We start from the raw sequence: 27,551 nt of genomic DNA on the forward strand, positions 1-27,551 counted from the left end.
TCAGTAACAGGAAGCATTTAAGGGCTTTGTATCCTGCAGGATTGAGCCCTGGCTCCTTACTTTCCCAGTTCAAGCCCACTGTGCTACATCTTGTACTTACAATATTTCTAACACAGACAAAAAGTTTGAGTGACATTCAAGGAACATCCAGTAAATAAAATCTTATCCACAAGAATATTAACCTCAGTTGAATCTTGTCCGATAAAGCCATGAGTCAAAGAAAAAAAAAAAATAACTTGTGCAGGTGCTGACCTGCTTCCTGCATCTGGCCCAAGCTCTTTGAGAGACACAGTCAATTGAAAATGAAAGAATTAGTAGTCTGATGTTGTTTGTTTGTTTTTTTAATTGTGTTTCCAAAATATAAAATATGAGACCTGAAAACCAAATAATGGGCAAAATAGCTATAGTTAGAGAATAGCTAGAGAAACAAAGGGTGACCAAAAAAAAGTCACACTAGCTCTCACTATCGTTCCTGGTAGAGCAAAGATTCTCTAAGTTTGTTACTTAAGAGCTGTCTTTTAGAAGTCTACAATATTGTCATCTAGCCTGTTTTACCTTGTAGTGCATAAGCCATGGTGCTCACACGTTTCACCATGTTCTGTTTGTCTTGTGGCGTTATCTTACTGGTCGCAACTAATTTGTCACTCTCCTTCACTTTTTCTATTGCTCCCTGCAGGAACCAAAATACAGAAAGATTAAAAGAGTAGTCAACTTAAAAGAATTTTATAGTCATCCTCAGTGCTGCTAGCCACATTTTGGGCTTGCACACTATACACTATACATACACAGTGACCAATTCTGCCTTCTGGCATTTTCACCTGAAGTTTAAGAGTGCTAATAGTTTGCAAGAAGTGACTTAAAAAAAACAAGGCATGAGCTCAGTCAGAAACTGAGTTTGGTAAAGACAGTAATATACAGGGAAGTATATAGGAAGGACAAAAGGACCAAATTTCAAAATATAATTGGCTCTAAGATAATTAGGCATTCAAAAGCCTCAAGCTACCAGATACCTGTAGAATCTTATTTGCACATTCTACAGCATTCAGACAAAACACTATTTTCCAAAAGGCTCCAATTCACTGTGATATTTGTGTGATGCAAGGTTCTCTCAGATTGAAGATTAAATAAACAATATAAGAAACAAACACCTCCCTCTTCACAATATATTTGTAGTGCACTTTCTTCTTCGTGACAAACAATATTCAAGAAAATCTACATGTCTCTTGGCTATAGGCTGATGTTTCAAAACATTTTTTCTGCATTTTATTTGCACTACTATTTTTTCCAAGTATGTTGTGAGGTTGGGCACCTTAAATATCCAGAAGAATTAAATTTACTGGAATATGCAAAATGCTTTATTTGCTATTCTTGTAGCAAAGAACATACTTTTACATTTAACACTTCAAGTGGTTGGAAAACACTTCTGTTCTTGTTTAATATTTAACATTTTAGTTTCTGAAACAAGTAATAGCTGTCACATGAACACGTGGACAATTCCAGGAGAAGAGAGAAAAACAGAACATGCAAAACTAAAAATAATGGCTAAGTTCACTGCTTTATTGTATGATGGCTATCATGTTACAGAGCACATCAGGTTTTTTTCTGGTGCAAAGTTATGTCTGTTGCTCTATTTTTAAAGATTAAGGAAACATATGGGCAGTGCATGGCTGGATATCACATATCAGTAAGTCAGCTATATAAATGCAGGCTTTTTCCTACAGTATTGATATAATTTAGTGTCAAGTACCATGTAAAATTCATCAATATTACAAACTGATACTACTGCTATTCACCATTTAGGGATGTGAAGTTACCCTAAAGAAAACCCTGAACCTTCTAGTGCTCTGCTATAGCAGCAAATCATGATATTCAAGTCAAATCATGATATTCAAGACAAGTTCTAGGTTCCCTCCCTAAGTATTTCTTATTTAAAAAAGCCATCTTCACAGAAGCTTTCCATGTTACTGGCAGCAGGGGCCAGGCTGCTGTGCAAATGCAGTATAACATACCAACACTTGTTCCTGTGTTCTGTAGGTCTTGCCACTGCCTACCCCTTACTAGGAAAGGCCTCCTCCCACACATACCTTATGAGCTCCTATGATGTCAGGGAAGCAACCAAGAAATCCCTTATATTCATGATTTGTTTCCATCAGAAAGTGGAGATCTTTCTTTGGCTAATAAACAAAAATGTAGTATTAGTTAAAAAAAATCTGTGGCATGTTAGTATCACAGACACCGAAAAAAAAGATGACAAAAAAGAAGGGAGAGAAGAAAAAGGAAAAAAGGAAAAAACATCAAACCTAAACCTCAACTGCTTGTTGCAAGTTTCATATTTAAACAGGTTTTTGCCTACTAGAAAAATAGTAGTTTGAGGTAAAGGGAAGAGTTAAAGGATTCTGAAAACAGCATCAAGATGAAGTGTTATGCCTGGCTGCACTCAGAGGTGAAAATCTTCCCATCATTTGTAACATATAAGGGCAGGTAAGTACAGAACCTTTATAAAGATAAAAGCTCTTTGTAGTAAGACACTGAGCACCAGTGAGCAGATGCCTTGGTTCTGTTTTACTCAGCATTGGTTATGAAGTGACAGGTTTTGCCTCAAATTTCCACTGTAGAGGAACTCCTAGCCATAGCAATGGCACTATTAAGCAACAGCCTCATTGCACATAAAGATGTGCCTAAGCACATATGCATCTCCTTACTTGCTGATTTGGAAAGTCATTTTAAGAATAATTTCCAGACTCAATATTGAAATCAAGATGCTCTGCATTTTGGAGACTTTAAACTTTACAGGCTGTAAACACAAATTTATGACTAGAAAACAGACAAATTATTCAAAGCTGGATTACAAAAATTCAAGTTACTGAAGCATACAATTGCATGTCAATATATAATGAAGAGCAGCAAGATGAGGATTCTGTGGTCATTTGAGGAAAGCAGGGAGAAGGAAATCCTATCCTTGATTAAATCTCATTCTGTTGCATCCATAATGAAGATGGCCCACTGACATCAGAAAATGAAGCAATTTAAAGAGGAAATAAGCATTTTAGAAACCAGAAAGTGAGCCTTTTTATCCAAAAGAAATACCCTCCCATCATTTCCCCCAAGCTGACGTGTAGTCGAAAAGAGAAGTTGAAGGTACATTTAAAAATATTAATAGTAATTTCATTGAAGTGTGAAATGCTAGTGAAGCACTAGCTTTTATTATGTTTTAACAGTAAAGAAAGAAAAGTCAAAAGAAGTGATGCAAATAGGAGATAAGCTTGCACACAGTGCCAACGGACACATTAGAACACTTCTACCTGATCTGCTACAAGACTGGCAATTTCCTCATAGGTTTTTCCTGCTTCTGTTATTGCTTCATTAAGATCAGATTCTCCTAAAAGTAAACATCAGTGCTCAAATTATATCACAGGCACGAGTTATGATTCAACCCAAATTAAAAAAAAGGGACTTATTCACAATAATAAAAGCCTATGCATCATTTTATACCCAAAAGTAATAAAGAAGTTGGAAAAACAAAAACAACAACAAAAAAACAAACCACCCAGCACTCTTAAGACCTTGTAGAAAATGAAAGCTAGAGGGACTATTTAAACACTGCTCTACTGTAGTAATAGTACTATTTGCTTCCACATTTAATTAATATGTAGTTTAAATACAGTTATTCCTACACACAGGACAACAGGAAGCCTACCGGAAGGAGAGGGGAAGGAGGACAATGAGGGTGACACTAGAAGATACCCCACCTGCAGATACACTAACAAAGCTGGAGAGACCACCTGCCATTCCAGTTTTTAAGTGACTTTCATACCTAGTGAGCAGCAAATTCTCCAGTATGTCCTACAGAGCAACAATGATAACCTAAACCACTCCAGCAGCCCTGGACCATCATTATTAAAAGGCCAGGGAGAGGGAGAGGCAGGCCCAAGTTTTTTCCCCTTGTCAACAAGATTCCTGTCACTTTTGAGAACTCATATTTTCAGGCTCTAAGAATTTCAGATTTTATCTGAGAGACTGTTTCTAGCCTTTGTCATTATGTAAAATAGATCGAGGGACCCCAGAAACTACAGCTAGAAGCACAAATATCACCACAAATCCCAAACTAGACAACATCACAAGAGCTATTACTAGCAGAACATGGCTACGTGGAACAAAAATGAAAACAAGCCTTACATTCTTGTTTTTTCATGACACTTCACCTTCTAAAAACACCAGTTTCCTTCCATCCTTGTTACCTTATCCAAAGCATGTAGTTAACAGTAGAGAAAGCAGGTTCAGGCAGACAAGGGGGAAAGTATGTAACTTGCAGATGTTGAGTATCAGTTCAAGGATTTTTTTCATCCTTTCAAACATGTCTTGATATTAGCTAAGAGTTACAGTATTTTACAAGGTTTTTTTTTATTCTATGGACATATTAATCAGGAACTCAATTTCCAATTACCAAACCTATTAATCATTAATTTGAATATTAAAATCATTTCTTTTACTCCCACATATGAACTCATCTGTGTTAGAGATTTAATAGACAGGACAGGCTGAAATGAAAGAATCCTAAAGAAAACAGAATAATGACTGAATGTTCAAGTCTATCAATCAGTTCTTATTTTCCCTTAGACTGGTTTCACAAAGCCAAAAGCTTTGCGGAAGAGCTACTGAACTTAAGTGCTAGCAAGTCCAGCAATACAAACACAGCTAAAGAAATGGCTCTTTTTCTCCTATTTCTATTTAAAAGCCTACCTCTCTGGCTAAAATAATAAAAAGTTTTAATATGAAGTCTCACTGACTTCATGAGTTTAAGAGGTACATAATGCAGAAGGGATCTCGCTGATGTAAGACTAAGAAGTTTCAGGGAGATCGATTTCATTATTTCAGGCAGATTTAAACAATGTCATTATTGCATGGTTCCAAGTCTGCTCAGGAGTTACCTTGAGCTAAACAAACTGCTGCTTAGGCAACTTGTTCCTAGATTTTGCAACAAAACATTATATGGCTTCAAATAGATTCACAAGCCAAGCTGGTCTAGGTGTTGCTGTTCATTTTATAACACCATATAAAAGAAAATTACTTTTCCTATCTGAGCAAAAAGAGGGAGAAAGTGTTTCTGAGTAGAAAGAAACTCCTCCTTTCTATGCAGAATTCACCCAAGAGGCTTTCACAGATTGGAGCTGCAAAAAATCCAGACAAACCCTTCAAACTCTGGTCCTCTCTCATTTGGGGGACAGCAGGGCACGGAGTCAGCTTGTAGAAGGCACAAGACATGTTCAGAGTTTCTGCTACTAGCAGAGACATTCACATTCCTAAAAACTGCAGCTAAAGAATGGTTTAAAAGTTGGTCTAGATGGTGGATCCCAGCAATAGACAGGCACACAAGTGGCAGAAGAATATTTGTGTCTTCCCACGTTGCATCCTTTGGCCTTCTATACAGTCTTTCACAGGTAGTGCCAGGGCAGCCTTAAAGAATTAGGATTCATTGTCACTTGCACCCTCCAAATTCAAACATTATCAGCAGCGTCATGTCATGCTCAGTCTGTCATGCCTTACACTAGGCCTTTGAGAAGTTACAGCATGCAGTTGCCATGCTCACCCACCAAAGTAACTTCAGTTTCACCAGCAGATTGCTCCCATTAGTTGCTCCTGGCATGGGTTTCAGTCAGAGCTTTGCTACTTCGACAGGGCCACATCTCCAGCAGCCTCAGCTTCTGGAGGCCTGTGCAAGATGCTAAGTTGGCAATGGGCTGCAAAGAAGCCCAAGTGAAGAAGGCTAAGCTGGGTAATAGGTCCCAGTGCAAGGACATACCAAGATGTCAAGGCATTCTTTCATCAATGTAAAAGTAGAAAGCACCACATGCTGCTGACATATTTACAACAAAATGAGGGCAGCATCCATTAGCTAGATCCTCAAGAGAAGCAGAGAGGCCTTAAAAGCATTGATTAAAGACACTCATAAAAAGACCAGCTAAAATTACCAGTAATCTTCTGCAGCTGTTTTAACAGGAGTAGACAGTATACAGGTCCCTAAAGCAATAAAAATGTCATGGGGAGATGAAGGGAGATGTGAAAGCACGGGGAGTCTTTTGGAGATGTTTGGCAGTGCCTCCTAGCAGTTTAGGTGGTTGATAAATGCCAGTGGTTATCATCTGAGGGAACACGTCAGGCATACTGAGAGAACTAACATTCTGTAAGGCAAATGATTAGGGCCGCAGATTTTTTTTGCCAAGAAGTTTTTTTCAAAGCAGGTTTTAACAGAATCCAGGAGTAGGGAAAAGAAAGTTTGATGTACTACAGATTACTTGTAGCAAGTAATTTTTTCCTGGGAAAAGTGCACCTCAGATTGGCAACACCTAGCACATGAGCACCCTGGAAGGCAAGATCTGTCTGTTGTTAACTGGCAGGATAGTGAAACTCATATATAACTACCTAAGAAAATTCCTGAGGGGTGATGTAGAATTTGGAGATCTCACTGTGGTTGAATGGCATACCGTAGACATTACTTTCTTAATATAGAAAAGAGACTTGCCCAGATTAGGCACTGCAAAAGGAAAGTCATGCTATTTAAGCTGTGTTAACCTCAGAGCATCATACTTTGCAATAAGATAAGCAAGGTGCATCAGGCTGCAAGACCATTTCCAGCTGTATTCTGGAACTGTCTAATGTCTATGTTTTTGGACATGGATCATATTTTCAGAGCTGATGTACTTAAAACAGATCAGACAGTACATAGGTCTATGACCAAACTAAAAGAGAACCTTCTGATGCATCGTTAAGTTTTAAATATAATCTTGCTTCTGCAAAAACTAGGGACAGATTCCTTATATGCATTGTGGATGGTAACTGATTGCTAAGGCTCATTCTGTAGTGTAAGAGAAATAGCAGGATTAGGTCAGTTTAACAAGTGGATCTTAACTAAAGCAGCCTTAGACTTTTTAGGCTGGAAATTAAGTGAGAAGGTAGTAGATATTCACCACACAAGGCTGGCAGGGTAAGAAGACAGCACTGATGAAAAAGGTAAACTTGTTTTAAGTGGCATTCAGAAATGAGGTTGTTATCTGTTCATGTAGGCCTTCATCAGAATCAGAATATCTGAGTCACAGGCAGGCTGCTAGACCAGTAGATAGGCTGAGGGCAGCTGTTGAAAGAAAGCTTGCCAAATTCATAAGGGCAGTCTGATGGACTCCAGGACAGCATCACATTTCAAGGTGAGCATTCCCTACTAGCTAGTATTGCCTTGCTAGTACTTCTTCATTCAGAGGAATAGGTCTAGTACCTTCTTTTAAATATTGAGATTAGCAAAGTTGCATCCTATTGATCCACATCCAGGTGCTTATGTCTCCAGCACAGAGCCTGCTCAATCCACAGACCACTATTTGAAACAAGCATGAAATGAAACTGCACATGAACAGCAGCAGGAGAGACTGATGGCAATAGTGATGGAAGACATTTAACGCAATACATACACTTCACTTGTTCTTTCTTCTGGGAACTGAACTTTAAATGCAAAGAATCCCATATATTCCTAATTCTGAATGAAATACACTGCTATACCAGTGAAATCAAAAAGAGCAAAATGGATGGGATCAAGACAGAGACTATCAGCAGGAAAGATCATATTTTCCTCAGCAAAACGCTGGGGTGCAACCAGGTACAACCAGGGAAACAAGGGGTAACATCCCTGTCTTGCTCCCAAGTATCGTGGGATCTATTTTTCGTACCATTCAAAGATGCTGGAAATCAAACTGAAGCTTTCCTTCGTAAGGCTGAACTGCAAGTTTGCATCCTAGCTTTAAGCCATATTGTTTTCCCTTTACCCTGGTAAAAGAATGTGTGTTATAGTTCAAGTAATTTTCAGTCCTTTCTCAAGAACTATTGCTACAGATTGTATTTGGCTAGGGTTTACAATTCTCTAACCCATGATAAGAATATATAACTATGCAACTCGTCTGTTCATCTCTCACACCAAAAAGTAAAGTTTAGGCAAGACGCTACTCTCTAATTTTAAATAAGCAATCATCCTGTTGAAACATGGGACAAAAGAGGGAGAACAAACTGCAGGGAGTATACTTATTTCCAGTGTTTTGAGCAGCAGAGATCCTGAATTTCAGAACTGGTTCCATTTTAATACATGGCTTCCGGGTTAAAAAAGTTTTAAGAGTACAAAGCAAGGGACCGATTAGTAGTTAGCAAAGTAAGTACTGGTTAACTAAATGGCCTAAGATAGACTTCAGGAAATTTCTATGCTGTAACAATTAAGGTTTTGGAATGGAGCAATTCAGCTATTAAGTCTCGGGGGGAAAAAAAAATTAAAAAATTGGCTTAAGAATTCTGGAGAAAATGGACCCAATCAGGCCCCTTTAGGATAGAAAATACTTTCTGATTACTAGGAAAACATATTAGCAGAATTTAGCATATCGAAGCAGGATAAGTTTGGCCTAAATGCTACCTTTTAGGAGAATATGAAGTCTACAAGAAGAAATGGCAATCTATTCCCCCACCCCCACCCCTCCCAGAACTTTCATACCTAACATGACAAGCTCCAGTACTTTAGGACTCTTGAAGGAGAAGGAAAGGTGAAGGACAAAAATAGGCTACAGCAGGCAACCCTCTATCTCCAATAATGGCATACAAGAGTCTTTTAGTAAGTTTTCCATCCTCACGTGGAGTTACTGTTTCACGAAATAAGTCACACAACAGTTTTGGGTGGCAGATATTTTCAAGGCTGCATTTTTCTTCCCTTCCCTTTGATGTAACACAGAAATATAGGTCACGAGAAGATGCTGCAGCATATTTTGTTAGTCAGGCCAGTGACCAGATTATATATTAATGAGATCAAACTAAACACCCTCCCCAAGCCATCACACAGCTGCACAGTGAATGTAAACAAGATTGCAGACTAGGAACAAAAAAACCCGCCCAAAACAAACAAAAACCCCCATAATATATGGGGAAGCTAGGTTTTAATATTTTGTCAGAAACAGACTGACATGTTAAATATTTTAAAATTCAAAGAGCAAAGTATTAAGATCTTTGACAAGAACTATAGCATGATCTATTTAATATCTTTTGTTGAGGAAAGTGCAAATGAAGATACAGAAGCACCTTGGTATCCACTGGTGCTGAAGACCATTGCCAGGCTCTGCAATGCTTTTCCTATCTTCTGGTATTCCTTCGGTAGTGCTGCAAGTGGGAAAGGGATGGGAAAAGAGGGAAACAAAAGCAAAACCACAAAAGAGTAAGTGTGACTAAATCTGCAGCATTTCTAGAACGTGACAAAAACAGATGTCAAAAAACCTAGGTTTTTTTTCTTTTTTCCTTTCTAGTGAAATATTTAGTCACATTCTTACCCCATCCCCTACTGAAGTTCCACAATTGGATAAAGCAATTGCAATCTGGCTTCTCAAAAGCCACAGCTGGGGAGACTGTGTGTGACTGCTATAGAAATCTCGCTATACTCCTAGCTCAGTCTTCCAACCTATGTACATAGTGAGTTTTTTCTCCTCCTCTGTGAGCAGCCTCTATCTTCGGAGAAAAAAATGCTGAAGTGATGTGGAATAGAGATCTCATTAACATTTTAAAGAAGGGATTACTGTACAGACCTATAATACCTAACCTCTCCTCAAATCATAGATTTTATTTTTAAAGATACTAGAAACCAAGATTTTCTGGGAATAAAAATTGAGGTATCTGGATTATAAAATTAATTGTTAGTCTATTTATTAGAAGTGTATGTATAAACTGCTTCCTCACAGTGAGGTCAAAAAGCTGTGATTTATGAGTATGTACTCAATTATGAACTATTTGAATACCATCACCCCAAAGGCCTAAAAAGCAATCTGAAAAGTGAAAATACTCTTTATAAACTACTTTCACTAGCAGGGAAAAAGAAAAAAAAAAAAACAAAAAACCACACACACTAGATCTGCTTTTTGTTTTCAAGCATCTGTATAAAAGAGGGTATGCTGTTTGGGTATAAAACCAGTTTTCAGTTCCTCTGGCATGACACAATCCAGATGTTTATAGAAGGACCCTTGCATGGTACTGGTGGTGAGGAACCCCCTGTCAGTTTATTGATCCTGTTGGATCAAATTCTTGCCCAGAAGTTAGTTTATTCTTTGACAACTGATATTTCTTATCTAACAGGTACATATTAGAATACTAAAGTTCTGTTATAAGCCATTAACTCATTACTCCATCCCCAGTAGGAACTCCAATGAAAGATGTCTGTTTTTTACATGCATTTAAGAAGGTTTGATTGTCAGTCATTTTAAATGTTACTGAACAGAATGCACACAGATATTGCACAGGAAGTGCCAAAAATACTTCTCACTAGGAGTTGGGACTAGTGTTGGCAGGAGAGTAAAAGTTATATATTATATTATGCATATATAAAAAGACTACTGAAGTTCTTATGTTCTGCATGTCCAGGTTTACCTGCCTCCTCTTCTACTCTGTAGGAATGTCCGGAAGGTCCAAACAATTTGCCAACACGATCACATCTGATTTGTTGTGTTTACACTGGCTAATAGCTATAATTATTAGAAGAGTCATTCCATACCCAAAGCACTAGTGTCATAAATGTACAGAGATTATGTTGTATTTTAGTAGCAAACAAAATACTGAATTTCTACTGTAAGTATACAGCCCTTAATTTGGGGATTTTCATCTCACTTGCTCTGTATAACTGCACAGCAACACTATTTAGAAAGTTGCTTCTGAGGGACCTTATTCCCTCTCCGCCCTCTGCTTTCCCCTCAGTATCATTTACTAGTGAAATGAGAGCCGTACAGAATCAGAGCAAAGTCCTGTGAGAGAGCAGAGTCCAGGTTAGACTACTTTTGACCTTAGTAGCAGGAGTGTCAATCATGTGGAGTGTTAAACCCTCCTCTTCAAAGGAGGGTAATTTAATTAATTTAAAACCACATCCTACGGGCACAAAGGTCCAATGTAGTCACCACCAGAAGAGACTGTGTTCCTTTACTTCACATTCTGTCTGGTCAGTCCCAGATGTTCAGCTGCAATGTGAGACTGAGAAGAGAGGCAAACAGGTAACTTAGGATATGTACTTACTCCAAGTCTGGGGACAAAGTATTACATGGGAATAAAAATAAATAAATACAAAAAATTGGAGATTTGAAGAGATTTATGTGATAGGTCTTTGGTAGCCAGACACTATAGCCTGCCCTGAAGTGTTTCTTATTATGATCCTCAGCTGTAGTACCTGCTTCCTTTCAATAGCTGCCTTGTGGTGGCCACAAACACTGAACACTGCTGTGGACTAGGAAATTAGAGCCCAGGCAGAGACATAGGGACTTGGTGTGAAGTTCTGCAACCCTAAATATCTGTGGGAAGGAAGAGACAAGATAGGAGAAAAAGAATTTGGCTAAAGAATAAGTTAGAATCAAGTTTTTTGGGTTTTTTTTTTTAGTCTCATTTCACCTTTAAATCACTCCTCCTGGCATGCAAGAATCCTGAAAGGGGTTAATAAAATAGAACCATTTATAATTTGATCAAAAAGATCTACTTTGCCCATGTTACTAAAGTCTAGATGAACGACAAATATTTTTAGAATGAGTCCAACAAGGATTTTTAGCTGGATGATTAGAACTACTTAACTTCAACAATTTTAACATATGGGCAGGGAACAGATATTTTCTGTCATGAGAAAAATAAAGGGGGGAGGTGAGTTGTACACTTTATACTTTCAGACACTGAAAGCAAACAGAAAGGCATATAAACCTCATGACAATTTAGGATTTTCCTTGATTAAAAAAAAAAAAAAAGGCAACACAGAAATCACTGCTGAGTTCAAAAGGGACACTTACGCCCTGTACAGCGTTTCCAGTGCTCTTGTCCCACTGTCAGAAGCTCTTTAACGCCATCATCCATTGCTTTGGTGAACCTACCCACTGCATCACACTTCTGTTCTCTGTGACATTTGGAAAAAAGCAAAAAACAAGAAACAGTTTAAACAAATACATTAGTTTAGTCTATCCCTAAACACACAAGTGAAATATTTAGCAGTGCCAACTATGTCTGAGAACAACAGAAATAAGTGAATTCCATGAAATCTCTACCAACTCTGATACCAGTGAAATTCCTTCTTCAGATCCAGGCATTTCTCATGCTATTTTTCATCTGTTAAGAAATGTGTGGACCAGGACTATCATTCTTACTATAGTTCCTTACCTTAAAAAAGGCTACTAGCTAAATATCCTCTTTGATGGGCTCATATAATAACAGAAGAGCCAAATGCATATCTAGAGCACTAAACACAAATAAAAGGACCTCATACTGACAGAAAATATGTTAGAATAACAGAAGTAATAAAAATCCATATAACAAGGAATAAATAAAGAAACTGTTCCACGTATACATTTAAGTCTGAAGTAGGTGAATAAAAGGTAATAGACCATTTCTTCTATGGAAATATATACACACATAATTTAATATACTTTGACAACATCTAAACTTTCCATCAATATAGCACTGCATGCATAGTAATGCTGTAATTTTCCATCAGAATTATTCAAACTGCATCAGATCTTACAAATGCTTTCTCCAGAGCCTGCAAGAGTCAGGCTCTTGCTCCCAGCAAGGCAATAGCAAGCGACTCGTCCAGGCCCCCAGAGCCAGTGCAGCAGCTCTCGGGGCAGCCCAGAGGCTCCCACCACCCCACCAGCACCTCCAGCCCTTGGTTGGCAATTCTCCCTGAAAAGTTACTTGTTCACATGAAGACAGGACCTTGGCTTTTTAAGAGCTAAGCTGCCACGTTCCTTGTTTTACTCTAGCTGCCCCAATAGCAAGCTATCCTCTTTAATTTCAAATACTTTCCTGTGGTCATGATACTGTAAAAGTTCAGCCAGCAGAGAGTTACCATCCTTGGGTCAAAGTCAGGCTAACACACAAGAACAAAACCCAGAACTAGCAAAATGGTTTCAGTAAATAATGCCTTTCACTGGAGAACCTAAAAGCTATTGGAACAAGCTGATTTATAGGGGTAAGAGCTTTCAAGAATACATATATATTAATTTTTATATATTAAAAAAATCAGGTTTTATTTTCAAGGGTAAAGTTATCTTTTTTGGAAGGAGGACAGACTATTTAAGGAAAAAAAACTAAAGCATCACAGCTGCCCATCCCAATAGACTAACAAGATGAAACAACAGAATTAGGTGGATAAACTGAAATTGGGTTGATTTACAGTAGGAAATTATGATAGGCGACTGACTTCCAGCAAAGCTGCTCAATAAAGTATGACGCTCTACATGCAGTCCCCTCTACTGTCATCACTACTGCATCCACTCTGATTAGAGCTACAGTAAGTTGTAAACAGTCACTTAATCCATATTCACGAAATTATCTTGTGGGAAACCAAGTGAGCAGATCACTACCTTCTCTCCGCCCCACCAGTCAACAACAACAAAAAACCCTGTACAAGAAGTACACAGGTAAAGTGATTGGAAAAAGAATGGCCAAAGATTTCATGCATGAGCTGTTTTTCTCTTTTCCCTCATCACATCACAGAATTAGTAAAATTCTTAGATGATGATCCAACCAAGCAAGTTAAGAGGTACTGCTTTCTTTTATTTGATTGTTCTGGTGAGATAGGGCCTGAACTCACAAAATAATGAAAGGAAAAGGCTTACTCAAAAATACTCGAGTGATACCAATAATGCCATACAGCTGTGAAGTTTCAAAGATGCAGTAAGCTGTTCTCCTCACTGTACTATTTCCATTCTTCTCATTTTTCTGAAAATGCTACTACATAATTAACCATTCCAGAAGTAGTCCCACTACAGACACTGGAGCGTGATGTGTATTGCTGAGGTGTTAGAGTCACACCTGTAATGCTTGTAGTTAGGCCTCCAGCACTGTCCTAGCTCAGGAGCTGATGATATCCTCTGGGTATTATTCCCTATAGGCAGCTTGCATGTTCTCACCTTGCTTTGGGATCTAAATGTCTACCGGGACAGAGGCTGCTCGCTCTCCACCAGCGGCTGTCCCTGTCCGACTGCTCCCCAGCACATCTCGGGCTCTATCTGAGTTGCCCAGTTTGCGGGGTTTGTGCAGACCAGCTCCCACACATGCTTCACAGGGCTGACAGGGTTGGGCCTGGAAGTGGCAAAGTGATGCCACTCTATGAAATCTGTCCCAGTGGTGGCCTCGCTCGACACCACAGAAGTGATATGTATGTACACAGTATATATACATATATGCGCATACATATTTGTACAAACATATCTCTCCATTTGTACTTCCAGAAGGCTACCCCAAAGATGTAATAACACATTTAAAAATGAAATTTGATCATTTAAATCACTTCATTTGCAACAGCTTACCATTGATTCTAGCCATTAAATACTCCAGATATTTCACAAACTTCTTTTTTTTTTTTACCTGACGGCCCACCTACAGTTATTCTAAGCTGCTTGGAGAGTCTAGCACACCTTGAAAGTGTTCAGAATAAGGGGTAAAAGAACAAAACATACTATTTAACTCCACAGGGTCTATCAGTGCCCTGTCTTGGCAACTAGTTTTGTTAAGTCTTTTCAGGATCAATATTCAAACTCTGAAGTCAGAGAGACATCATAGGGAGCTCCTCCAAATTTTAGAGGAGCTTATGGGTGAGCAGGGGAACACCCACACATACTCCCACACTCATTTAAAAAAATTGAGCAAAGCACCCATTATTCATCTCCACCTTAATAAGTATCTCTTCAAAACTATGAATACATGCATGTGTGCATACTTGCGATTTAGTTTTAATACTTGCAATTCAGTTTATGTTGTCAATAAGGATGTATAACATTCATGCAAAAAGAAAACATCACCTTACATTTCTACCATGTCCAAGTCAGGAGCTTCTGGCTCCATTGTAGAAAAGATCAGAACTCCTACAGTCTCATCTTTTTCTGCTTTTCTCTTTCCTGTTTTCCACTCCTTGAGGGGAAAAAAAGGGGAAAAAAAATTTGACCATTGCTATTCATCCACCTTTAAATACATAGACCTAAACAATGAATGAAACTTCTAGAACTAAGCAATAGTGCACCCACACATTAAAGTCTTTTAGATGAAATACTTTCAGTGGGGCCAGGGTTTTAGAGTTTCCCCTGCCTCCTTCTTTGCACTTTATTTTCTAGATCCCAAGGTGAACAGAACCTTCTTGTATATTACTGAAGTACAGAAAGGCAATTTTATTCAGCTGTGTTTGCACATGTGATAGTGCTGATTTTAGAAGCTAGTCCAGAAGATCATGAGACTATTACTCAATAGCCATATTAAATTCTTAGTAGGAACTGATAGGAAAAAAGTTTAAAATTCCAGATGTATTGCAACATCAGTTCTCTTTACATCAGCTTGTAAGTTAGTTAGATCCCACGAACAGCTAACTAGCTAGCACAGTTACACAACTCTGCTCTGGCCATCCAAATAGTCCTTCACTAGGACTGTAGCTTACTATGTTACTAAGCCCTTACTTAGAGGGTTACAAAATAATTCAGGTAGGAAGGGACCTCAGGAGGTTTCTAGTCCAACTTCCTCCTCAAGGAGGGCCAGGCCAGCTGTGAGGTCAGACCAAGTTCCTCACAGCTTTGCCCAGTTGGATCTTTAAAACCTCCAAGGATCATTTTATTTCTTGAGCAAAGTCTGTGTGTATTTAAGAGTATAACTATGTGATGAGAACAGAGTTTTCTTGTTCTTTCCTCAGTACTAGATACCCGAATTGGTAACAGAGTTGGAGCTTAATCATGGAGAAATAATTATTTACAGAAAGTGAAGATATTAAACCTCTAGCAAAACATACAGGAAAATGATGTATAACAGGAAAATTGAAGAGGGGTTGTTATATCAGGTAAGACCGCAGTTAGCAAAGCTATACCAGAGGACTGTAGTATCTAATAAATCCAACAGATGTGGATCAGAGCAACAGTCAAAAGAATCCTTATAATTGTTCTCTTTCTACTGAAGGAAGACTGTACACAAAACAGTACTGTAAACAAAACTGCTTTAAAGAGACCCACTTCTGTTACAATAGCAAATAGCATTTTAAAAATGAGAAATAAACTTGCTTTGTAATCAATGAGTTAGGTCTACTAAACCTAGCATTTTGCAGCTCTTCATTACTGCCCACTGGGGGGCAGACAAATCAGCAGACTACAAAAACTAAACTCCTATCTGAAAAGGGTGATGGTGGTAGAAAACAATTTTTCTTTCCCAATCTTTTTGTGCGAACATTATTTCCTACCTTTTCATCTCGGAAATTGAGAAATTGCTGGAAAACTTCACTTTCTGAAACAACAGGATGGCGACACATCCTTGTCATCCAAGCTTGCAGCCTCTCCATACGCATTTTGATAAATTCTTCTTCAAAGCGCCCTGTAATACATTGAACAAGGATTGTTACATTTCCACTTTATTAGCCTCAGGGGTTTGTTTGTTTTGGTTTTTGTTTAATTAAAACAGGAGCTGTGATTTATATCCATTGTAATAACCCACCAGATAATGTTTCTTTCATGTAAATTCTATCCACGCAAATCAGAAGAGCCTTAAAGTACAGTATATTGATTACTGCAGAGTATTGCTCCTTTTAAAGATGGTCAGGAAATATTAAAACCCTACAATCTCCACACCCAATCTGAATCAATTGCTGGGGGGAGGGGGGAGGGAAGGCAAGAAAAAGGAGCACTTTTGGATGAAAGACAATGTATTCAGGTCATCCAAGAAAAAAGCTAGACACAGGCTCAGAATGTAGACAGCTTATGGATACAGTTTACTCAGTCTTTTGGTCACGATGATGCTCAAGAGAGTTAGAGAAAAGGAATGTCAAGGCCTAGCTACCAAGATGTCATGTCCTAGCTAATAAAGCATTTGAAACTACTCTGCTCACATACAAATAGATTCAAAAAAGCAATACCTCCTATAAATATATTTCTTTATACATAAATGGATATGTCAGAAAAATAACAAAAAACCCTGATAAATCATATGTGCAAAATGAATAGAATACATACACATAAGACTCAATAATGGATTTCTTTTGTAGTTAAGAGATTTAGCACAAACTGTTTTAAAAGTAGGTAACCAAAAGAAATATTTCTACCAGTACTGTTTCACCATTGTATTTATAAGAACCTTTCAATTTTAGCACAAACTGGGTCTTCGAGAGAAGCATGCAATAAGTAGTGCACTGTGTTGGACTTCTAAAGTGTACAGTGAATAGGACGTGTCTGAAAGAGATGAGAGATTCCTCTAGCACACCAACTGTTCCAGTTTCCATAGCAGGGTAGATGGCAAGCCTTGAACACATGTACTCTCTCAATATAATCCCACTGTATAGTTACTATGGTAGCAGCTCACAGAGTTCCCCCCCCCCCCCCCACACACACACACTTTTTTTTTTTTTTTTAAATTGCAAATAAGGAAACTGGCAGTACTACAACCAATGAAAAATTAAATGTTGGTATGAGCACACTTCCTGCAAATTAGCTAGCGAAACAAAATAAATGCTATAGAAGAAAGATTATAACCCACACTTGTACCTTGTTCCTTGACCTATACTGAAATCACAGTGGCATTCCTGTAAGGCAACAGGAACAGTAACGTTTGGAACTTGTAATCTAGTCATTAGGTATATCACCACCAGCAAAATCATGACCCTCTTCTGAGCAAAGTCAGTCTACTTGCATAGAATCTTGCTTTCCCAAGACTAATTGGCAGAAAGAGACTTTTCTAGACAGTCTTCAGAAAGAAGCCTCCCAAACACAATTCTTCAAAGAGAGCGTCTTCGAACATTTCAAAAAAGGGGGGGGGGGGGGGGAGACCACTTTTTTGGCATTTTTGGCATGAGACTAACAAACTGGCTTCTCCCATAGATTCAAAAAAAAAAAAACCAACAAAAAAACAAAAAAAACCCAAAAAACAAAAAAACACACCCAAAAAACCCAAAACACCGCAAACATCCACAGGCAAGGTTTAATTGAGATACCAAACTCAGTCTTACGATACAGTTACAATGAAATCTGGAGACCCCATCAGGTCTTCCGCTTTCTTTTTTAGTTTACATGCAGACATTTAAGTAAAAATACTGGTAAATCCTAAATATGAGGCTAGCTAAGGGGAGGAAGTCACTTCCTCACTTTTCAGTTTCCTCGGCATTTATCCCAGCATGTGCATCAATGCTTAGCTTTCTTCAAACACAGCAGAGCTGTTGCATTTTTAGTGACGCCCACAGACACATGGTTGGCTACATGCCGGCTTTTGTGTATTTGTTTTTGGCTGGCTGTCTTAAATACTGTGTAAAAATCTTATCAGAAAATACACAAGTGGAAATAGGCAGAAGTAACACATTTTCCTCCTACACAGGTGTCTAATCTTTTCTTCACATACACTCGAGCATATACGTGTCAAAGGGGAGCCAGAGACCACTGAAAAAGCACATATACTTCCAGATACGCAGTGCAATGGCTGAACTCATGAGTGTTTAAGAGTTCAATCCCACTTTCCCATTCAGAGAGTTTGGTCAAGCTGAACTAATATCAAATGTGGCAGAAAATTATACCAATGAAAGATGCTTTTTAATCAAGTATCAGGAAAAACAGCTGCAACCTTTTCGTTACAAGCAAAACCAAAAGTTTGCCAGGGACTAGGATCCTCCCTTTCCTCCAGAAAATGCAAAAGAAATGAAACCAGACAATCAGCAACCACAGAACATAAACATCTCTTCTCTCCAATAATGAATATTCTTTTCTGCAGTAACTAGGGTTTTCTTAATCACTAGGTTAGAGGACTAAACCCGAGTTCTGAAATACATTCCTAGTGGCAATACTGTGTTATCAACAGACCCTCATATCTCATCATCAATTCTGAATGCTGAAGATTCTCTTACCACTTCTCTAAACATAATAAAAAAAGAAAACACTAAGAAATAGTGAAATCATGCACAAAAGTGATCTCTAATTCACAACTGGGAACACTTACCTGTTACTTGCTTGTCTGGAAGAGATGGGATTGGAATGGCTAATCCAAATTTAACCAGGAGACGCTCATATAGCCAATCAAAGTGCTTGTATCTGTGGTTGACAGACCGATTAGTGTTCTGTAAAAGAAACACAGCTCTGAATTTTGACAGGCATCTACAGATAGTGATATGAAGCAAGGGTGTCCAAAATAGTAGACAGATTTAAGGCTCTACATAATAACTTTTAGTTACATTCCACAATGACAGAAGAATTGGAAATGGGGGGAGGGGGAAAGGGGAAAAAAAAAAAAAAAAAAAAGACCAACTCTTTGAAAACAACCTGACGGCTATCACTTTTAGCTTGTGTAAATTGGTAACTAGGTTGTAACAATATTATTTATATGTACAAGTGATCTCTGTATTTATAAGATAGAATATCCTGTTTCAGATACACTTACAGTGCAGGTCAGCTGATATTCAATGTAGCTCTTGAGACCATACATTTTGGAACCTTTTTTGGGATCTGCCACCACACAGTCAAATGTAGAGGTAGGATAAACCCACATTGGGCCGTAATCACCAATCTGTCAGAAATTGCAAATATCTTTATTATAAATACATCATATTGTACCAGGTGCAAACAAGATGTGAAAGAAGCCTGTTTTGAAAACTGAGATCCCAACTCCCTCCATTAGAAAGTTTCCGTTGATTTCAGCGAGAGTTTGAGACTCAAGAAGTGTTACCAAATCTCTTTTTAGGGTCTACTCCTACTAAGTTTCTCCTATAAGGATACTGGAACAGTGAACTGTTGGGAGACAGACACTGTTGCAGATTGCTACTTACCACTTTTCACTAGAATATCAAATGTCCAGAACAGTCTATTAATTAGATCAGAAAGTGACCTGACCATCACAACTGAAAACTTTTATGAATGTAGTTCCTCCATATAAGAAAACTATCAAGACAGCTGACAGAGTGTATGCATCCACTCTGCATTCTCCCCCAATATGGCTCATTTTCATAACCATGAACAACACAGGTCCGCTGTCCAGCATGAGAAAAATAGTATTAAAAAGAAGAAAAACAAGAAGATCCCCAGCACACTTAGAAGAAGCAAGGAGTTAAGACTTGACCCTGAAAAATCCCTCAGTGGTACAGGATTCTGAAACATGGTCTACCATGACTTGAAATGTTTAAATGGCATACAGTTCTCTTATGATAGTTCTGTTTTTAACTGTATGTTCTGTACCAGTTTCTTCTGACCCAGATACATGTAAAAGACCCTGAGGCTAAAAGTTAAGGTGCGGAAGAAGGGGAGGGGGAGGAGACAAAACACACACTCACTATTATGGGAATTTTCTCTTTGGGTTTTGCTAGCTGCTTTGCCAATAGATACTGTTCCATCCCAGGTTTTGCAAATCCAGGAAATCTAATCAAAAGAAAATCGAGCAATCAATTTACTCTTTGTTTCCCCCTCCTTTGACTTGCACAGAATTCCCAGACACTTTAAGTAAACAAATTTTAACATTTCTCAAGTATAGAGAAGAGTTATCCTATGTGAAATCTGTGCTAGATGTGGATTTAACAACCAGTGATTTACCCCCCAAAAAGCAGAAAAGCTTAAGCTATTAACGTCCAGCTTGTATTTGTGTAATATAGGCCCCTTACAGTGCACAGTAGCTACTTGTGCTTGCAGCCCATCAGAGCAAACAAGACAACAGGACATATAGTAGTATCTGCCACTCCATCAGAGCCCACTCCCTGCAGGGGCGCGCACACACACACACGCACGCGCACACACACACCCCCTTCCCTATTTCAAATTATGAGAATTCAATCATCTGAAAGAACAATGAATTATATATTCTTTCAATTATTTAACCTCACTCATATTTAGAAGCACTTATCTACCAATTTAAAAAAAACAAAAAACTAAAAAACACCACACACACACTGTAATGTCCTACAAGCCCACACAGAAGGGCTTGCAGAAAACAAGAAGTGTTTCTCTTTCTAATTAAAATACTTAGCCCTTGATATACTGCCAGTCTACTATTTGCTTGCAGAAACACGAGAAGTAAAGTAGGGCTTTGCAGAAGAACTGTGCTTCTGAATGAGGTATGTTTATGCTGGTCGTACTACATGGATTTGCAACAAGTAAATGCCACAGTGACACAGCAATACTCTTGCAAAACTGGACAAAACCTCCACTGATGAACAAAGTCTGTCTCTGCATGACAAGTCCTTAAGTTCAGTTACATACCTGAGGAGACAGTTATTCGATATCATTTTCTGTTCTTTCACTCATTTTAAGATTACTGCATGGTAGCTTCTCAGACTAATAATAGTTATAGAATAAACAAAGTTTTTAATTTTAATCTACCAATCATGGGGGTGGCGGGGTAAATCAAGCTTCTTATGACTCAAGGATCAGCCTGGGCTGATGCACCAATACAGGAGAGCAGAACTGTCTCCTACTTCTAGCAAATTGGTAGTGAACTCTGGGGAAGCATGGCTGATCAGCTTTGCTATATGGACAAGCCATTCATCACCTTTCACTAAGCACAGAGTGCTAAAGAGAACTAAATTTTAAGAAATAGTAGGACCGGAAGTTCAGCCCCTATAAAAACATCATTTGACTGTATGTTATGCCTCCAAAAATATACAGTTATGTCATGTACTCCAGGCCTTTCACAGATTTATCTTCTCTGATCACTTAGGGACAATGCTGAACTACAAACCCATCTCCACTTTTACCCCAAACCTGCAATATTTCCACTATATATTTCAAGTAAGTTGAATGGGAACACACTTCCACAACTCAAATTCCAATTCTCTTCAGTGTATACACATTTGTTCTGCATTACTTGTTAAGTGGCAACTTCATAGCAGCTGCACGAGAATTTGCACGCTGGGGCCCCCCAGCTTCTGATGGCTCAGTCTCCTTGTAACCGAGATAAGATGGTGAAGTTGATTTTGGGTCATCCCAGTCATCATCCCAATCGTCGTCATCAGCAGCTGCTGAAGTACAGAAAAGGAAAAAAGAGAGAACTTAAATGTTTTCTCTTTACAAAGAGGAAGCAGCCACCTCAGCACTTCTACACAAATAATCAACAAGGTGAAGATATTAAGTGCTAGTTCAGTCTTGTATTTTTTTTGAATCTTCATCAGCTCTTCCCTCCCCTGCCATCCCAAAACACAGCTTACTGAAATACTACACTAGAAATCCACTGAGGGGGGGAAAAAAAATGCTGGTGTGTTAAAGTGAATTCAATGGTGTTCCATATTCATACAGTCCAGGTTAGCATTCCCCAGATAAAAGTTCTCTTCATTTAGGCTTTACCACAAAACAGTGAGAAAGCCTTCTGAAAGGCTATCCAGTCCTTCAAATTCAGGGATTAGACACCTCTTCACAGGCCTGAGGGCACAAATTTAAGGGTGTACATTTTCAGAGTTCTTGTCATGCGTGTTGAACATGCCTGGGAATTGATCATTTGGGCACAAGCCTGGCTTGCCAAATCTCCATACAGGTTTGAGGTGTACGTTATCGTACATCACCTGAACTTTTTTTTCTAATTAAAAACACATTACTTCAGTAGCCAGTTTACCCACGTGGTGATTTGCTACTAGTAAGTTTTTCAGTTTTATAAACTATATTCGGTAGTTAAGAAAGGTTAGGTGGTTCCCACATCTACTGCTTACCTATCCTAATTTACTCAAAAATAAAAGCATTAGCACACCTGGTCCTTGATATGCTTGTGGATGACCAAGTGCTGCTGCTTCCCAGTGATTTGAAGCACTGTTTCTCTGCCCAGCTGTGCTTTCAGGTTTTGTCACCCAGCTATCACCAGCATTTCCATTATCCCAGTTTCCAGACTTCCCAGCACTCCAGCTTGACCAAGGATCGCTAGCATTGTTTACCTACATTATAGGAGACAAAAATGAAGAAAATGCTGAAGAAAGCAGAGAAGACAGATTTTCTTCTTGGAGCCTTTGCTCCCCTGCTGAGAAACTATAAGTCTGCATTCAACATTTGACTGGTTTGGTTTAGAAGCAGCAGCTAAATCTCAAGTTCCCAGTTACGCAGCTCTTATAAATGCAGTAAGCACCTCAAAGGCCTGATTAGGTTTTCAGTAATGTGACACTAGTACATACCAGTAACAGTGTTCCATCTCCCTAGGGAAATCAAATTATTTGTTCCAGCAACGTTATAAAGCACTCTTACCTACAGTAATTATTTTATACTAACACCAGAAGTATAGTGCATGTGAACTATCATACACACAAAATCACAGACTAATTTGCATAGCCAGAAGTCAAGGACTAAGACTTTACCAAATGCCCTATTTTACTAGAGTCAGATTAGTGGCTTCATTAGAAGCAAATCATAGCTTTCCCATCCACACCATCACTACTGGTGTGACAGTTCAGGAGCTGTGCCCAGCAACCTGCTTGGCTTCCTTGCCAGGGGTTACCTCATTTACAGCAGAGATGAGGGAAGGAAGCAACTATCTCTGAGGGAAGAGTCCGGCATCTCCCTGTAAATCTACTCCCTCAGCATAAGCTTCTGACAACAGTAATCCTGATGCGGAGGCGGAAACCTCAGGGAAAGAGTGCACAGTAAATACATCTCAAACTACTGCATCAATTTGTCAAAGTTTATCTGTCAGTACATTGGATTAATAGCTTAGCATCCTGCTTGTCTCTTTTTGCTTTTAACGCTACACTTTGAAAAAAGCATTGACTAGCTACGTGTACGCCCCTCCAGACACTTTTAGCACAGACTAGCTGGCAGTAAGGAAAAATAACAAATCAAAACCCACACACCCAAACGTAGAAGAAGGAAGAGAAGGGGAATGAAAGCAAACGGTCTACAAAGCTCATCTTGCTCAAAGGGAGAAATTCTGAGTTTTGCAAAAAGAAAAAACCTCAAGACCTACAGAAGTCAGTGCATTATCCTTATCATGCAGTAGCATCTCAAAAAAGGTAAATCTAATAGAAATTAATTGCTATTAGATGATAAAGTTTCCATGAAGTTTAATGCATTTGCTAGAACAGAACATTTAAAAAACTCACTGAAATCCACGTTATTCTTCTCAAACACTGCAAGAGTTGAGTGATTGTTTATTCCACAAAAAAAACCATGAACAACCTCACACTGCAAGTCCACATTCTATGCCCCCATCCCACCCCTTCAATTCCTATTGCAGCTTGCAGACAAGTCTATTTCTCTACAAAACCTGAGTAAGAGCTGGTTCACTACGTGGATTTGAAGCATTCTCTTGTAAACAAAAAGAGCAAAAAAAACCCTTGTTTGTGCAACAAATAAGTGTTCAGAAGATTAACGCTGCAAGTATTTTCTGGCATTCAATCCACTTAAAAAGATAAAAAACCAACTACTTTTACAGATTTTTAAATTTAAGGCTGCAGTTATGATTTTCCTTTAGATTCCTTGATGCTACCAAGTGTCAAAACAGTCCTAACAGTAAGATCACCACATTTTTCCACCACTTACTAGAAAAATGAATACCCTTTTCTATTGGACACAGCTGTAATTATGCTGACACACTACTGTTCTACAAATTTAGCTCTTTACGCTAATAATTTAGCTCTGCTAAAGAACTTTGCTTTAAATTTTTCCAAAAATATAGTCTTCTTACAGCTAGACTTCACAGGCAGTATCAAACCTCTGTAAGACCCCAAAATGCTCGAGACCTAAACTGCTGAAATCATATGGCAGCAGCTCTTTATGCCCAGAGTCAGGTAACTCAGTTGCACGCATGAAAGTGAGACTTCCCCAGGAGCTGGAGATGAAGGCCAAGCCTCTGCAAGGTGGGAATCACCATTCAGACGATTACTGAGAAATAAGCAAACCAGAGAGCAATAGGTGTCTCTAGGGCCTGATGGAGAGAGCAGGATTACGTGGACAGCTTCTAGATAGATAAGGGTTTGAGGGTTTTTGAGGAATAAACTGATCTGAGAAGAATGCTCTCTTGGGGAACTAGATTGCTGAGGTCTACTTAATTCTTGGACAGCTGACACACAGGACTACTCCCATGCATTATAAAGAAGTTGCCAGTAGCTTACAGGGCATCAGTCTGCTCTTCCTAGGATGTTTACCTGATATGAGATTATATAATGAGAGAAAACGTCATACCTGCCATCAGAGTTTAACATCTTTGCTAAAGGAAAATGCATACACATGGGAAAGAGTGTGCCTACTCCTAACTTAACTTAGAGCACCTAGAAAAGTTTGCATAACATTCATTTGCATATACTTCTGCAATGTATGTTGTGCTGATGACTGGCAAATGAAAGTCCCAAAGTGGGATGATTGCCAGAAGGCTGAGTAAAGTTTTCCTCTCCTCTGTAGTTCATGTGAAACCTGGTACATGAGTGGGTGGCAAAGAAAGCTTAAGATCTGCTGCGAAACAAAGGGTAGGCAATAATATTAATACTGGGTGCACTACTAAAAAGAATGACTGTCAAGAGAGATCACCTCGAAACTTAAAGACAGCTGCTGATACACGTTGTACAGCAATGTTGTACAGCAAGAGGAAGTGAATTACTCAAACTGTTCTTTGCAACTAATCCATCTTTCTTCAAATGCTTGCCTGTGTACATGCACACTGTGAACAAGTGGCAGCCAAGAATCGCCTGGAGAAGGGTTCAGGAATCCAAAATCCTCAAGGTCCCACAACACTATGGAGGCCCCAGCAGAGACACAGCATTTGTTAAAAGTACAATCGCAGCCCCATTCAGCAGCTCTGCAGATCTCAGCAGCCGGCAAATTTCATAAAGCCACTATTTGCGTGGCTGAGCTCTGGTTGAGTGAACCCTAATTAAACCAGCAAGTATTTTGTAAGTGATTAAATTACATTCTCACACCTTTGCTTTTCCAGTAACTGAAACTAAGAGTCTTCTGGATCACTCTTCAGTCAGCACGAAAAGATGAAGAGTCGTTTCAAAAACTTCTTCAGTCAATATAACCTGACAAAGCACACCTAACATCTAAGTATGCAAAGCAATCCTCAAAAGTAAACCCACAAGAAGAAAATGCCATACCATGCATACTTAAACTAATCAACCTCCAAATGAAAGGTTGTGTCTCTTCCCTCCTCCTTGGTTAACTCAAGGATAACCTCCTTAAAGGCATCCAATTTTCCCCTTTGCAGACTGTTATGGCCTTGCTCACTCCTACTGTTCGGGGGTACGGGCGGAGAAAGGCTATTAGGGGAACAGAAGAAGGAGGGAGCACTTTACTATATATTTTAAGATTCTTCCATTAAGGGCAGAATATGAGTGCGAGTCTAGCAAATTTTTTGAAGACTTAATTATAGCTGAATAAGGGGAAAAAGCCACAACAGGAAAATCCTCAGTTTGGGGATGTAAGGTTAGTATCTTCACCAAATGAATCATGAGTGAAACAGGAAGAGATGTCTGTTAAGAATCCAAAGTCATACGCAGTAACACTAAGAAAGGTTGCTAAGGCCTCTCTCTCTCTCTCTGCCCTGACTAAGGATCTTTTTTGATGCCAAATAAATTATTCCTGGCAGACTTTCTGGATATTAATAGTATGCTTCTGATGAAGAATTGATCCATTCTACTCCTGAGGGTCACACATCAATCCAGACATGATGCTCAGATGCTAAAACTCAGCTGAGTAGCTAAAAAGATCTAGGTAGCTGTGCCACCTAGATGATAATCTCCAAATGTAAGAAATACACCTTGAAATCTACTCTGAGAGACAGAGGTTGTGCTGAAGCAGTGAGTAGGGAAAGTAAGTCCAAGCAGATAAAGGGAAGTTCAGGAAGCCATCCCATGGCCCACACTGCTACGTTACACCCTTGAAGAGGTGTTGAAAAGGGCAGTTGAATGGCAGGATATACACAAAAGTCACTGTGGCTTAGTCGAATAGGTCACAGGAATGAACGTACTTCTCCAACTTTATAGCTTCCTTAGTTACACACATGGAGACAAAGCTTCGGGGACAGTCAGACACTAAGTTCTCTAGATAACAGTGCTTCTGAATAGATACATATACAAAGAAAATAAAGACAGCCACCCTAACAATCAAACTCATTTTTCCAAGAAGGAACATGAAGGGCTAAAGGCTTACACTGCAGCAATCACAGATTTGTATTCATTATGCGGTATTTATCATGGAGCAAGCATGTGCTTTAGCAGATACTGAAGTAGCTGCCATGCTCATGATACTTCATGCCCAAGCTTACTTCTTGGTAAATCATTCACATGCATATACCTTAACATGATAGTCCTTGGCACCTCTTTCACTCTTAAGGCCCTCTTCTCTATTGCACCATTTTAACTTATTCTCTCCTTAAAGAGGTCTTCCAGGAAAAGCAAAAGTGGAGGTGGGCTAGGCTTTAGGGGACATCTCTAGTATGGACTCATACTAGAGACTTCTTGTGGTTAAAAGCATGAAACCAACATGAGAGAGGCCCTCCAGAAGCAGCTGACAGAGGCTTTAGCAATGCCTCCTGAGGCCCTTGCTTGCTCCTCAGCCACTCCTGTCATCTTGCTTCCTTCTCAAGGTAGCCATTGACCAGCACAAGGACCCCTCCAGTATAACCCCACT

General features: G+C 39.0%; 1 protein-coding gene across 4 annotated transcripts in view; it reads right to left on the reverse strand.

Annotated features, from left to right (window-relative positions):
* SNX9 (sorting nexin 9) overlaps positions 1-27,551 on the reverse strand; it is a 65,065-nt gene that overhangs the window by 6,336 nt on the left and 31,178 nt on the right. For 3 of the 4 annotated variants that reach the window (XM_064509103.1, XM_026122205.2, XM_064509102.1), the window contains 12 exons: positions 22,693-22,873; positions 21,820-21,973; positions 20,297-20,381; positions 19,411-19,536; positions 18,973-19,090; positions 16,241-16,371; positions 14,834-14,937; positions 11,820-11,923; positions 9,097-9,174; positions 3,303-3,379; positions 2,085-2,174; positions 556-670 (listed from right to left, as the gene is read on the reverse strand). In XM_064509103.1, coding sequence (XP_064365173.1) covers positions 556-670; positions 2,085-2,174; positions 3,303-3,379; positions 9,097-9,174; positions 11,820-11,923; positions 14,834-14,937; positions 16,241-16,371; positions 18,973-19,090; positions 19,411-19,536; positions 20,297-20,381; positions 21,820-21,973; positions 22,693-22,873 — 1,363 coding nt within the window. The remainder of the gene's footprint in view (positions 1-555; positions 671-2,084; positions 2,175-3,302; positions 3,380-9,096; positions 9,175-11,819; positions 11,924-14,833; positions 14,938-16,240; positions 16,372-18,972; positions 19,091-19,410; positions 19,537-20,296; positions 20,382-21,819; positions 21,974-22,692; positions 22,874-27,551) is intronic. The other variant, XM_026122206.2, reaches the window with a different exon arrangement.

This window comes from Dromaius novaehollandiae, chromosome 3 (genome assembly GCF_036370855.1).
Source record: "Dromaius novaehollandiae isolate bDroNov1 chromosome 3, bDroNov1.hap1, whole genome shotgun sequence".
NCBI lineage: Eukaryota > Metazoa > Chordata > Aves > Casuariiformes > Dromaiidae > Dromaius > Dromaius novaehollandiae.